Source organism: Pseudovirgaria hyperparasitica, assembly GCF_010093815.1.
Source record: "Pseudovirgaria hyperparasitica strain CBS 121739 unplaced genomic scaffold EJ05scaffold_6, whole genome shotgun sequence".
Lineage (NCBI taxonomy): Eukaryota > Fungi > Ascomycota > Dothideomycetes > Acrospermales > Acrospermaceae > Pseudovirgaria > Pseudovirgaria hyperparasitica.
Window position 1 is genome coordinate 1,393,663 of NW_022985554.1, and position 12,166 is coordinate 1,405,828.

At 50.6% G+C, this 12,166-nt stretch overlaps 4 protein-coding genes and 1 pseudogene across 5 annotated transcripts; 2 read left to right on the forward strand and 3 right to left on the reverse strand.

Annotated features, from left to right (window-relative positions):
* Positions 1-390: 390 nt before the first annotated feature.
* Positions 391-2,260, reverse strand: EJ05DRAFT_537604 (uncharacterized protein). The gene is made up of 2 exons (XM_033749399.1): positions 1,632-2,260; positions 391-1,576 (listed from the first exon to the last, which is right to left on the reverse strand). Exons 1-2 carry the CDS (start codon positions 2,042-2,044, stop codon positions 874-876), a joined length of 1,116 nt encoding a protein of 371 aa, XP_033601760.1. The 5' UTR covers positions 2,045-2,260; the 3' UTR covers positions 391-873.
* Positions 2,261-2,794: 534 nt separating this feature from the next.
* Positions 2,795-3,614, reverse strand: EJ05DRAFT_341263 (uncharacterized protein). Its single transcript, XM_033740919.1, has one exon. It carries the CDS (start codon positions 3,351-3,353, stop codon positions 2,868-2,870), a length of 486 nt encoding a protein of 161 aa, XP_033601761.1. The 5' UTR covers positions 3,354-3,614; the 3' UTR covers positions 2,795-2,867.
* Positions 3,615-3,891: 277 nt separating this feature from the next.
* Positions 3,892-6,883, forward strand: EJ05DRAFT_475532 (histidine permease). The gene is made up of 8 exons (XM_033743820.1): positions 3,892-4,551; positions 4,611-4,793; positions 4,844-4,936; positions 4,991-5,355; positions 5,416-5,613; positions 5,668-6,149; positions 6,224-6,320; positions 6,437-6,883. Exons 1-8 carry the CDS (start codon positions 4,358-4,360, stop codon positions 6,523-6,525), a joined length of 1,701 nt encoding a protein of 566 aa, XP_033601762.1. The 5' UTR covers positions 3,892-4,357; the 3' UTR covers positions 6,526-6,883.
* Positions 6,884-7,214: 331 nt separating this feature from the next.
* On the forward strand, positions 7,215-7,297 carry EJ05DRAFT_t35 (annotated as a pseudogene). The gene has a single exon. The product of its transcript is annotated as a tRNA-OTHER (tRNA).
* A 1,611-nt stretch (positions 7,298-8,908) lies between these two features.
* EJ05DRAFT_341409 (MFS general substrate transporter) lies at positions 8,909-11,530 on the reverse strand. Its single transcript, XM_033740920.1, has 4 exons — positions 10,804-11,530; positions 10,380-10,738; positions 9,868-10,328; positions 8,909-9,809 (listed from the first exon to the last, which is right to left on the reverse strand). The coding sequence occupies exons 1-4, from the start codon at positions 11,080-11,082 to the stop codon at positions 9,154-9,156; spliced, it is 1,755 nt and encodes a 584-aa protein (XP_033601763.1). The 5' UTR covers positions 11,083-11,530; the 3' UTR covers positions 8,909-9,153.
* Between the last annotated feature and the right edge of the window lie 636 nt (positions 11,531-12,166).

The following is a 12,166-nucleotide window of genomic DNA, read 5'->3' on the forward strand; positions in this document are numbered from 1 at the left end:
GGAATGCACATGTGGTCAAATCAGCGAATGTTCGCCGGCTACCAAGATCCCGCGCTGTGGTTGATCAAGGCTAAATTAGAGAGGACGCGGATCCGAATGCTAAAGATCTCCCTATCTCTCGCGGGCCTACAGGTATGATATCCCTATCATCCAATTTGCATATAGAGAGCGATATAGAAAGACCAGCAACGATGTCAGAGCAGGAAGAAGAAGCCAAAGCTAGCATATACATAGACATTGACAAGTGCAACGTATCGACACGCCCATGGCACAACGCGCCACGATTTAAGAGGCACAATACGCCACAATACGCCACAGTACGCCGCAATGCGCCATGATACGCCATGATACGCCACAATACGCCACACAATACTCAATCACGGATCGATGGAACTGCCAGGTATATATATGTATCTATATGTACAGAGAACAAGAGAAAAAAAGCTGGTGATGGGGGCATCAGGTATGCGTGACAATAGATAACGGTAGGAGGGACCAATATGCTGATGATGATGATAATGATGATGTTCAAAGGGCAGCTATGACCCGGTATTTCTCTCTCTCGTTCGTTCCGGACTCCCCGCCTCAAATCCCAGTATTCTCCATATACATTTCTCTCTATCTCTCCCGCCGAGCACTACATAGATCATACATTATGAAAAAGATGTGCTGCTGCTGCTGGTGCCTGCTGTGGAGAACAAAAGAGAAGAAAAAGCACCTGTATCGGGTGGTAGGATTGGCAGCTATTTACTGCCCCGGCGGCTCTCGACCAGGCTCTCATTAAGGATAAATCTCAAGAAATATTCAAACGTGATGTGATTTTAGCAAAGGATTAGATGCTGTGGCACACTCTCTGGCGCGTACCACTCTTCATTACTGCTTGCGTAGCTTACCACCTACTGGCGTTCCTGTGCGTGACAGGTTCTCTCGTACGCTGGTCGGTGTTCCTCGCCTCTCTAGACTCTCATTGCTTCGCATCTCTCGTATTCGTTGAGCGCCGGCTCCGTCAGTGTGTCGCGGTGGTGATGGCACTTCGTCGACAGGAGATGGCGGGCCTGGGCTTGCACTTGGGATCGGAGCAGTGTTTACGTCGTTATATACACTGCTGCTCCGGGCGCTCTTCGAAATTGTGGGGTTGTAATTGCGCTCAGGCATGTCGTGTACGCCGCTGTACGCCGTACCCGGAGGCACAACGTTGCTGTAATCATTCGTTGCAGCCATGTTCTGGTGTGGCCCCCACACCACAGGCCCAGTACCGTTGTGGTTGCTGGTCACAGTAGACGATCGAGAACGCGTCGAGCGTCCGGTGAAGGCCCTTCGAGGAGGCGCGATGCCCGAGTCCATCCCCCGATTCCCAAGAACTTGAGTCATGGCTGGTGCAGTAGCTACAGGCATTGTTGCGCTGGTGTTCATTTCTGCTTGATGTGGTACGTTGTCTGTGGATGCGACGTTTGCGTTCCTTGCATCGACGCGTCTGCGATGGCGTCGCTTGAGCCATGCTCCCCCAAAACCACCTCCAACCATGGCAACAACGAGTACGACGGCGAAGATGATCCACCCCCAATGCGTCGATATCCTAGATGAGAGTGATTAGCCACAAGCACACAATCATAAGGACGGCCTTGGTTTACCATGACTTATCCTCATTATTTTGAGTCGAATTTGGCGAGGGAGAGTTCGTTGAAGCTGCTCCAGCATTGGCAGACGTAGCGCCAGGATTATTTGTGCCCGTATCAGAGTTTCTCCCACACAGTGTGTTGTATCCGGACTGAATCGCTTGGAAGTCGGAATCGGTCGTGCACACGCTGGCGCAAACAGCCTTTGGGTTCGTGATCAATGCAGCCAGGCGATCTGAATTGCACACGCATGTTCTATATGAGTCGGTATTGCCGGCGGGGACAGCAGGCGGAACGCAGACGTCGTTGGCAGCGTTCAGTTCGGGGCAAGTTGCGGCACAGGCCGGGAGGGACGAGAAGGGAATGATCTTTTCGGTGCTTTGAGCGACGATTGTGGTGGCCAAGATGGCCAGGATGAGGTTCTTCATGGTGTATAGGTATTAAATTGATTTCTTTGTTACGAAGTGTTTTGTAGCGAGGGTGGAGACAGGGTGAGTCGGGGTCTGGTCATCACCGCGGATGCGGCGGAATGTTCGATTACGAGAGCGGTACAATAGCGACAGACTTGGACGTATGAATGGGCGTGAGAACGAGTGAAGGCGACAGTACTAAGCTGTCTGTTGGAAAAAGAGACGCCGACGAAGACGACGACGACGACGAGGTTGAGGAATGTAGAGTGTAGACGGAAAGGAGGGAGCATTCAATGAATTGGATGAGCGGATGTGGCACGCGGAAGTCAGGGAACTTTGGCGCTTGGGGGCTGCCGGGCACTCGGGGCGGACCCACCGCCCAGAACCGCCCTTAACACTATTTACCATTATTATTATCATCATTTTATCATTGTACTAATTATAATATTAGTATGTAGACGCCTGATTCACTTCAGGCACAGCTGACTTACCACAGAACACTCCGAGATTGTTTCGTGACAGTCTCATCTATTCCTGCGTTGGCTGTCGTCGCTCTGTCTCTCCTGGAACACCATCACTTCACGTCGATTCGCGCCCAAGACGGGACAGGACAAGACGCGTCTCGTGTCATCAGTCCACTGTCCGGCTTGTTCCTGGCTGTGATCGGAGCCTATCTGGGGACTTCCGCGACCTAATTTGTTGATTTGGTGGAGACAGAAGTTCATTATTGCTTCTGAATGTGCAACATACCTCGAACTATTATACACACCAGAAGGGCCAGTACTGTCGACTCTGGCCACTAAATGATCTCTTAGCAGCGCACGTTCCGAGCAGATCGCTTTCATCTTTCATCTCGGGCGACACGGACAAAAAAGCATGACGTCTGCAGGAGGATTCCGCTGCTGCAAAGGCCAATAGACCGCTCGTCGCGCCCTGCATTCAACACCAGGGACCAGGCTGTGTGCTTGTGGCCAGGTCTCGCCCTATGCACGCCCGTGACTGTCTTCTTTTTCCCAGTTACCAGATTGTGCAGCAAGTGTCTCGCAGCTCGTGTACTGGGATGTGCGATAGAGTGCATTCTCCAGGCTGGAGCAAGTTCTCTCTGATAGTCAGGGTTCAATCTGATATCTATTGTCCAGATAGCGTCACAGGCCGTTTCAGACCTTTGGAGACAAAAAGTGTCACGGCTGTACTCGCACACTATTATCTGATACACAAACCATTGGCCCCTGTTCAGAAGCTTCTCACTTTCGACGACACGGCGACACGGTGACAGTGAAGTGAAAAGCAACCCAGTGCTGAGTTGGACTGTTTCGGACAATAACATGGACAAGTCCTACTTACCCGCCTGTACTTATCGTCGCTCTTGATGAACTGAGAGCATGTAAAGCCCATTGTCATCACGTGGGTGGCGTATTCGTATTTTGGTAGAGCGGAGAGAGTCTGAGACGTGGGTAGACTGGCACGGACTGACATGCGGTCTACTTCTGTTTCTGTTTCTGTTTCTGTTTTTGTTTCTACTATTAATACCAACTATCTATCTTTGCCGGGCGGAGAGGCCGTGGGGACATGGAGACTGGACATGATGCCTGATAAGTCCCCGTCTCAAGTGTTTACGCTCGAAGGGGTTGAATTGTTTTATATGGCATCTCCATCGAGCTTTGGAGGCTGCTAGGAATGCTTCTCATGCTCAAATTCTACTAAAATTTTATCAAATGTCATACATGTCACTGTCTCGACAGCTGTGCGCCTTTTCCTCTCCCGGTATGGTTTGCTTTCGTTTGCTTTGGTTTGGCGCTTCCCCAGACACTCACTAGACAGTGCGTCCACTGCGGGCCGTGGCAACTAATCATCTATCCCGCAGCCATGTATATATGCACACATGAGGTAGACCAGAACAAGTCCTAAAACAACATCTCCGCCCGACACAGTCTCGACGGCGACGCGCACAGTCATGGCGTCGGGTCAAGCGTCTGAATGCTGACGATGAAGATGATTCAGTCTGCTGATATCTTATCAGCGCTTTGGCATGTCTTCTCCCACGTCCTAGGGGGCCACAACCAATCCTGACCGGTCACTGGTCCACTGCCAGCCCTCCAACGAATCCCTGTGCATCTCCAAGACCTTCTCGCGGTCTTGGGTGTCTCTCTACTCTGCCGCTAATTTTTTCCTCTCCACCAGACCCGTCCTGTCCCCTTCTAGGGCCGTAGGAGACGTTCGGGTTTGTTGCGCTTTTAAAGCTGCTGCCTTACCCCCGTTGATCGCCTTTCGAGGCTTTTGCTTCTGTACTTTTGCAAATCTCTCAGGTGCTGGAGCTTCGAATTCGCTATCATGGCAGCAGCGGACAAGTCGGAGATTGATGCCGGGTCGTCAACAACACCAGAGAAGGACGTCGAAAAAGTGCAATCCCACAGCAATGTCAGCAACAATGGCGTCCCACGGAGAGGATCCGTGACTGTAGATATTATTCAGCATCAAATGTTCGACGGGCAGTACGAGACGACGCAGCGTGGACTGAAGTCGAGGTATGTGGCACGCGACACTCCGAGCGTGCGATCTCCGCTGACTGCATCTCAATTGCTAGACATGCGCAAATGATTGCACTGGGCGGCACAATTGGCACTGGTCTATTCGTCGGTACTGGACAGACATTGGCGGCCGGCGGCCCTGCCTTTCTGCTGGGATGCTTCATCTTCATGTCATTTCTTGTCTTCTGCATTGTGAGCGCCATTGCTGAAGTCGCCGCATATCTGCCCACGCCCGGCAGGTGAGCTATTCTGGAAGTTACAAATCGCAAAAGATATACTGACAGTCTAGTTCCATGAACATGTTTGGTTTCCGCTACGTGTCACGGACGATGGGTTTCTCCATGGGTTATCTATACTTTTACAGCCTGGGCGTCCTCGTTCCGTAAGTTGACGTTCAACTATCCAGCCTTCTGAGTCCTGCAACTAAAGAACACAGCTACGAGATCACAGCCGCCGGTCTGGTCATCGAGTACTGGAACTCCCCGGTGAACATTGGCGTGTGGATCACCATCATGATCGTCGTCATCGTAGGCCTCAATGCGCTGCCCGTGAAATTCTATGGAGAAACAGAATTCTGGTTCGCTGCAACGAAGGTCATCATGATGATCGGCCTGCTGATGGTCTCCTTCATCCTGTTCTGGGGCGGTGGACCAAGCAGAGATCGGCTGGGATTCCGATACTGGCAGCATCCAGGGGCCGTGAACGAGTATCTGGCAAGCGGAGACCGCGGCCGGTTTCTCGCCCTCCTCCGAACCTTCGTTCTCTCAGCCTTTCCGTTTGCCTTTGCGCCAGAGCTGCTCGGTGAGATGGCGCATCCGAGCATCCCCCTGTCTGGAACCAGCTAACCACGAGGCAAAACAGTCGCAACAGGAGGCGAGATGAGATCGCCCCGTCGAAACATCCCGATCGCAGCCCGGCGCTACATCTACCGTCTCATCATCTTCTACATCGGCTCCGTCCTCGCAATCGGCGTCATCGTGCCGTCCAACGACCAGCAACTCACCAACGGCGGCCAGGGCGCAGGCTCGTCGCCGTTCGTAATCGGCATGAAGAACGCAGGTACGTAGCACCCCTTCATCCCGAAACCAAACTCAACTCACCCGCCCAACCCAGGCATCCCCGTCCTCGACTCCATCGTCAACGCCGGCATCCTCATCTCCGCCTGGTCCTCCGGCAACTCCTTCCTCTACCTCTCCAGCCGCTCCCTCTACTCCCTCGCCCTCTCCGGCAACGCACCCAAGATCTTCAAAACCTGCACCAAAGCCGGCGTGCCCTACTACGCCGTCGGCGTCTCCGCACTCTTCTGCGCCCTCGCCTACCTCAACGTCGCCTCCTCGTCCTCGGTCGTCTTCAACTGGTTCGTCAACCTGACCAACACGTCCGGCTTCATCTCCTGGATCTGCTGCTGCGTGGTGTACCTGCGGTTCCGCAAGGCGCGGATCGCACAGGGGATCGTGACGGACCTGCCGTATTCGTCGTGGATTCAGCCGTGGGGGTCGTGGTTTGCGATGGTGGTGTTTTCGTTCTTGTTGTTGATTAATGGGTTTGATGTGTTTTGGGACTTTGACATTGCCGGGTTTTTCACTGCTTATGTGGTTCGTGGTCCCCCCCTTTCCTCTGTTCCTGTCCATTGACCTTTTAATCCCCCATACTAACAACCCACCAACAGGGCATCCCCCTTTTCCTCGCCTTCTTCATCGGCCACAAGATCTACGCCTGGCACGACCCCTGGGCCCACGACCCCATGGACGTAGACTTCCAAACCGGTAATTACCCCTTTTTCCTTCACATCGGCATCCTTCCTTCTTCACCTTACTCCATCTCACCTTCCCCAACCGAAAACAAAACCGCAACCAAACACTAACCATTGCATCCCCCCTAGGCATGGACCTAGTCCTCGCCGAGGAAACGCCCCCGAAACGCACCGGCCCGCTGCCGTGGTATTTGTGGATCAAGTATATCTGGGAGTAGGTCGTAGTTGTCCTTGTTGTTGTATCAGAGCCGAACACAGGCTACGTACGTGCGAGGCGTGTAGAGGTATGTATATATCGCCCATAGCAACGTCCGGGCGCGCTTTAGGGATGAAAGATATACAGCAGACCGGGCGGACGGGCGGTGAGCTTCGTTCTTGGTTGGTGCGGTGCTGCGTGGCTTGGCTTGGCTTGGCTTGGCTTGGCTTGGGTATATATATATGTATGAAATGAAAAAGGACATGAAAGGAAATGAACGAAAAGAATGGGAGGGAACTTTGTCCTATGTGCTACGTGCTATGATACATAGCTATTCTTGGCCTTACCCGCCTTAGCTCCCGCAGACCAGAACAAGGGAGAAAAACGAAAGAGAAAAACTTGTTCTGAATACGTAAGTGTATCAAGCGTACCAAGCGTACCAAGTGCACGAAGCGTACCAAGCAAGTGTGTATACATCTACCGAATATGGTACTGCGTCATGAAATATATATTATAGAATACCAGAGTATTGTCATACTAGGTCTTTCTTATACTGGGTCTTTCTTATACTAAAACAATCCTCATACTAAAAGGTCCTGATACTAAACGGACCTGATACTTATACCAAATAAACCCCCGAAAAAAAACAAGATTATATATATCTCATCTGAATAACTCACTCTTCCAAAGGTAGTAACCTATAGAAGGGTAGGCCAGGTGGCGTAGTGGTAGTGTGCTGCGCTACTGGAAGCGTTGGTCATCCAACGTCGTGGGTTCAAATCCTATAACGGCCACCTTTTCACACACCAGTTTTCGCACGCTCTATTAAAAAGTGTGCGGGGCTAAGCGAGCACGTGACGTGAAGGTTACCGTCATATAACTACTTAGTCCTAAGCGACCATTAGGTAATATGAAAATGACTATACCGTTATTACATGATAAGAATTACCTAATATAGCCACCTACTAAGCCACCTTAAGTGGTAGAGCGACGCCTAGAGCGGCTAGACCTATAACTAGCTTAGCTCGAATCATAGAATTTTCACTATATACCGGGGCCTTATCCACCCTAATCCGGTTTAGCTCGCGCTTACTCCGGCTCGGTAACCACGAAATAGACGGTAATACCTAATTAAGTATCCCGCCTACCTATAGACGATTATATAGCCCCGAAGAATAATTTCCGAATTCGGCCTAGCTAGGGTTAGTACTAACGCATGGACCTATTAGATATATACCCCCTCCGGCATTAGTCATCTTAATTAATAACTACTACCTAGCGTAAAGCTATATTTCTATAGATAGGAAAAAAACACGGTAACATAGGAATAAAAGACTAGGCCTAGCCTAGCGACCTACCTAATTATAAGAAAGGTAATACCTACTATAGTTAGTTAGGGCGTTATTAAGAGCCGGTACTAATATAGTAATAAAAGCCTAATATAAGGATAAGAAGTAAGTTTGTTACCTAATGGGATTCGAGGACTTAGACTAGGCTAGGTTAGATTAGTAATAGGGTCTAGTTAGGGAGCTAATTATAGGAGGTTTTCTTATATATATAGTAGCCAATACTAGAGGAGGCCTGAGCCTGTGGAGCATATATATGGCTATATATATAGTTCTTCCTAGTTAAACACTAATATTATATTATTATTATTATAGAAGGGTACTTATAGAAGAGAAGTATCATGAAGTATATTATTAAAAGAGTTGTAGTATTCCAATCTCCTGTTAGTGCCCGAAGGATGGATAGTTATGTATGTAGAAATTAGATATGAAGATTTTAATTTTTAAAGGATGAAGATGGAGAAAGTCTTAAGGCAGAGCAGAGGGTATAGAGTAACGACGGGCGGCACATAGGGGTGACAAGTGCATGTATCGTCTATACCGTTCCGAAATACTGTGCTTGAGAGTAGTGTCTCTACGTGTATCCATGTATCTGTGTGAGTCGTTATATATATAATAGGTAAGAGGTTGCTAGGTCTGCGTATGAGCTATTATCTCTCTCTATCTCTATATATATATAAATATAATATATAGAGTAGCGTGTTATAGAGTAAAATACCAAAAAACCCAACCTCCTACATGCTAACCCACCACTACCTACACACCACACCATACCACCTACATACATCCACACAACAACCACATAAGCAAACATACCATCCAACACACCCTTCCTCCAAGTCTACCCAATCTCCTCTAACAGAGCAAAGACAGGCACAGAGCTACTACCCCCCTCCCCTACCCACCTCAATAACCCAACAACCAGCCAGCCACAAACACTGAATCGAAACGCACGCACACTCAAAAACAAATTATAAGCAAAAAAAAAAAAGAATCACAAAGTTTCCGAATTCATTGTAATGAATGTCCAGACAGATACAATACATCAAACTCGTATATTTTTTAAAAAAAAAACTGATGACATAAAAAACTACTATTGATGTGTACGTAGGTAGGTAAGTAAGTAAGTAAGTAAGTAAGTAAGAATAGCCAATATTCTATCTCTCAATATAGAAAAAAAAAGACGCCGGGTCTATGCAATATGACGCTCCAATCTCCCCCCCCTGCTCTCTTATGTCTCAGAGATATATGTATATGTATATATGTACGAAGTCTATATATACCAATCAATCCAAACCACCTGCCTACGCAGCCCCCGCACCAATCGCCTTCCCCTTCAGATTCCGATTATCGAAAATCAGCGCCGCAATCGCAATGACAGTCGCGACGCCAGCCAGGGCAACAGCAAGGATATACGCGTCCTTCAGGCCCTGCAGATACGACGCGACAATGCCCACAATCTCGTTTGGCGGGAAGACGTTGCGCAGCTCGGTGGCGCCGGTAGACACGACGCGGAGCGGGTCGATGCCGGGGACGTTTGCGGGCAGGGAGGTGATGAGTTCGTTCTGGAAGAGGGCCTGGGCGGTCTGGATGAAGGCGGCGCCGGCGAGGGTCTGGAAGAAGACGGCCATTGCGGTGGCGGCGGAGATGTCGGCGGGGTCGACGACGGCCTGGACGACGATGATGGGGATTTGGATGGAGAGGCCGGTGCCGATACCGGAGAGGGCTTGGTAGCCGATCCACTCGGAGGACGGGGAGCCGACGGCGAGGGTGTAGATGAGGCCGTTGCCGATGGTGGCGAGGGCGGCGCCGAGGATGAGCATGGGGATGTAGTGGCCTGTTGCGGTGATGATGATGCCGCTCACGATGGTGAGGAGGCCGATGCCGAGGATGAAGGGCAAGTTTCGGATCCCCGAGTCGGAGGCGGAGACGCCGGATACGACTTGGAAGTACAGGGGTACTGGGGAGGGGTGTGTTAGCTGCGATACGAAGTGGCTTTTTGGGGTGGTGAGACTTACGAAAATAGAGGAGGTTGAGGAACGAGCCGGAGCCGAAGAGCTGGAAGGCGAGGGCGAATGAGATGGACTTGTTCTTGAACAGACGGGGCACGAGGAGAGCGCGCTCTTGCTGGTAGAATTCGTTTGCAATGAAGAGGATCAGTATCAGACCGGCCCCGACGAGCAGTCCGATAATGACGGAGGAGTTCCAGGCGTGAGAAACACCTCCCCATTGTAGTGCCAGTAGGAAGCAGACCACGGATCCCATCAATACGAAGGTTCCTACTGGGTCCATCTGGAGGATCTTCTCAAGAAGAGGTGCGTCGAGAGGTTTTGCGGCCGCAGGTGTTTTGAATGTGAACAGGATGATGGCTGCGGCGACACCGCCGATTGGCAGGTTGATGTAGAAACACCATCTCCAACTCAAGTTATCTGTAAAGACGCCTCCTAGAAGTGGACCAATGACTGATGCGACCGCATAGCTATGAACTGTTAGCGGCTGTGTTGTGACTGTAGACTCGTTTGGGACTTACACAGCACCGAGGATACCTGTGAACGCCGCACTCTTGCCGGGAGGTGCAGCGAAAGCGATGATTGTGTATGCCCCAGAGGCAATTCCAGCTCCTCCAGCGCCAGCGATGGCGCGGCCTACAATCAATGTCGTGCTGTCTTGCGCTACAGCACAGATGAGACTGCCAACCTCAAACCAAAAGATGGCGATGAGGAAAGCAGTCTTCAGCGGGAAATACTTGTAGGCCTTGCCCCATGTGGATTGAAATGATGCGACTGTCAGGAAGAATGCAGAGCCGTACCAGCCGACGTCTTCGAGGCTTCGAAACTCATCGGTGATTCTAGGTATAGCAGTGGCTACGATGGTCATGTCGAGTGCGACCTACACGTTGTATCGTTAGCCCAGTCTGTTTTGCGCGATCTGATAGGATGACTTACGAGAAATACCGACAAGACAAGGGCAACAATGATAGCCGTCAACTTCAGCCAGGCACTCCTTGTCGAAGCTGCGGTGGTGGACGGCTCCAAATTCGCTCCAATTGTGGTAGGGTCCAACTTCTCCGCATCTTGTTCGCGCTGTTCGTGCTGTTCGTGCTCGTTGAGGCTCTCGTGTTCTTTGACAGACTTCTCCTCACCGATCATACTTGTGTTGGACGAAGACGTCACGCCGGCTGTGACGTGATGTGGGACAGGCAGGCTCGGATCTTGAAATTGAGTAGCGGACATTGCGATTGAAAGAGAGGTGCTCCCGGAAAATTCCTCAGACTCTGCTCCGATGAGGCCAAATGCGTTGAGAATAGCTGAGACAAGATATCGGGAGAAGTCAGATGTGGATATATATACAGTGTACTCAGCGTAAGGACATAACGGTTTAAGTCCACATAATAATCCAGAGTTGACTGCTTGGATAAGTATGCGATTGGATGTCGACACGGTATTTGGCCCCACGGTCACGGAAACATAACGACACCACAAGATGCCCAACGGACAGGTACTTGTCCGTTGGATGAGTCGACGGGTCGTCAAGCGCGCTAAAAAGGGAACAATCCTTATGATTCATTTGGTCTCATCATGTAAGCCGACATCGAAGCGGCCGGCCGACGCTGTAGTAGTGTCCAGGTATCTACGCGCGGCAAGGTCAAATCTACGCTGACACGGATTTTCCACGGGATCTTCCTTGAAGATTGGATCAGCTTAATAGTCTCGGACCTTGCAGAGCGAGGGCACCAGCACCCATCTAAGAGTTGCTAGAACACAAGTCAATGTAGAGGCGGTGCGGATGCTCTGTTTTCCACGATGCGCAGTACGCCATCACGGTAATGCCAGGGTATCACCACATGCAGCCATGGTATCACCACATCCTGCCAAGACTTCAGCCGCGTTCTGGCAAGCCAAAACAATCCGGATGAGCAGCACGTGTTAACATCGATCTCATTCTCGCAACAGCTACGCTTGATTGATAATGGTGTGTTGACAAAGCGGCGCACGAAAAGCTCCGGGGACAAGGACAAAGGGGCCGATAAAGCTCCCGTAACCCCTTATTGGTCGCGCCAAGCACATCAGCAGTAAGCGGCTCTAAGCGTCTGTTATGCAGGTGGCCTTAACGTTATCCACACGGTGATATGACGATGGCCGGCCTACGCATGTTGCTGCCGATTCAAACTCCGAACAGCATCAGCATCGCCATTGCATGTCTGGTCCGTCCGGACATCGTTTCGTACGATTTGTTTGGTGCGAGTATTTCATGTGAGCAGAGCGATGCTCATGTTACTTTGGCTGGAGACATCTGAAAGGGCTCTCGAACGTTGCC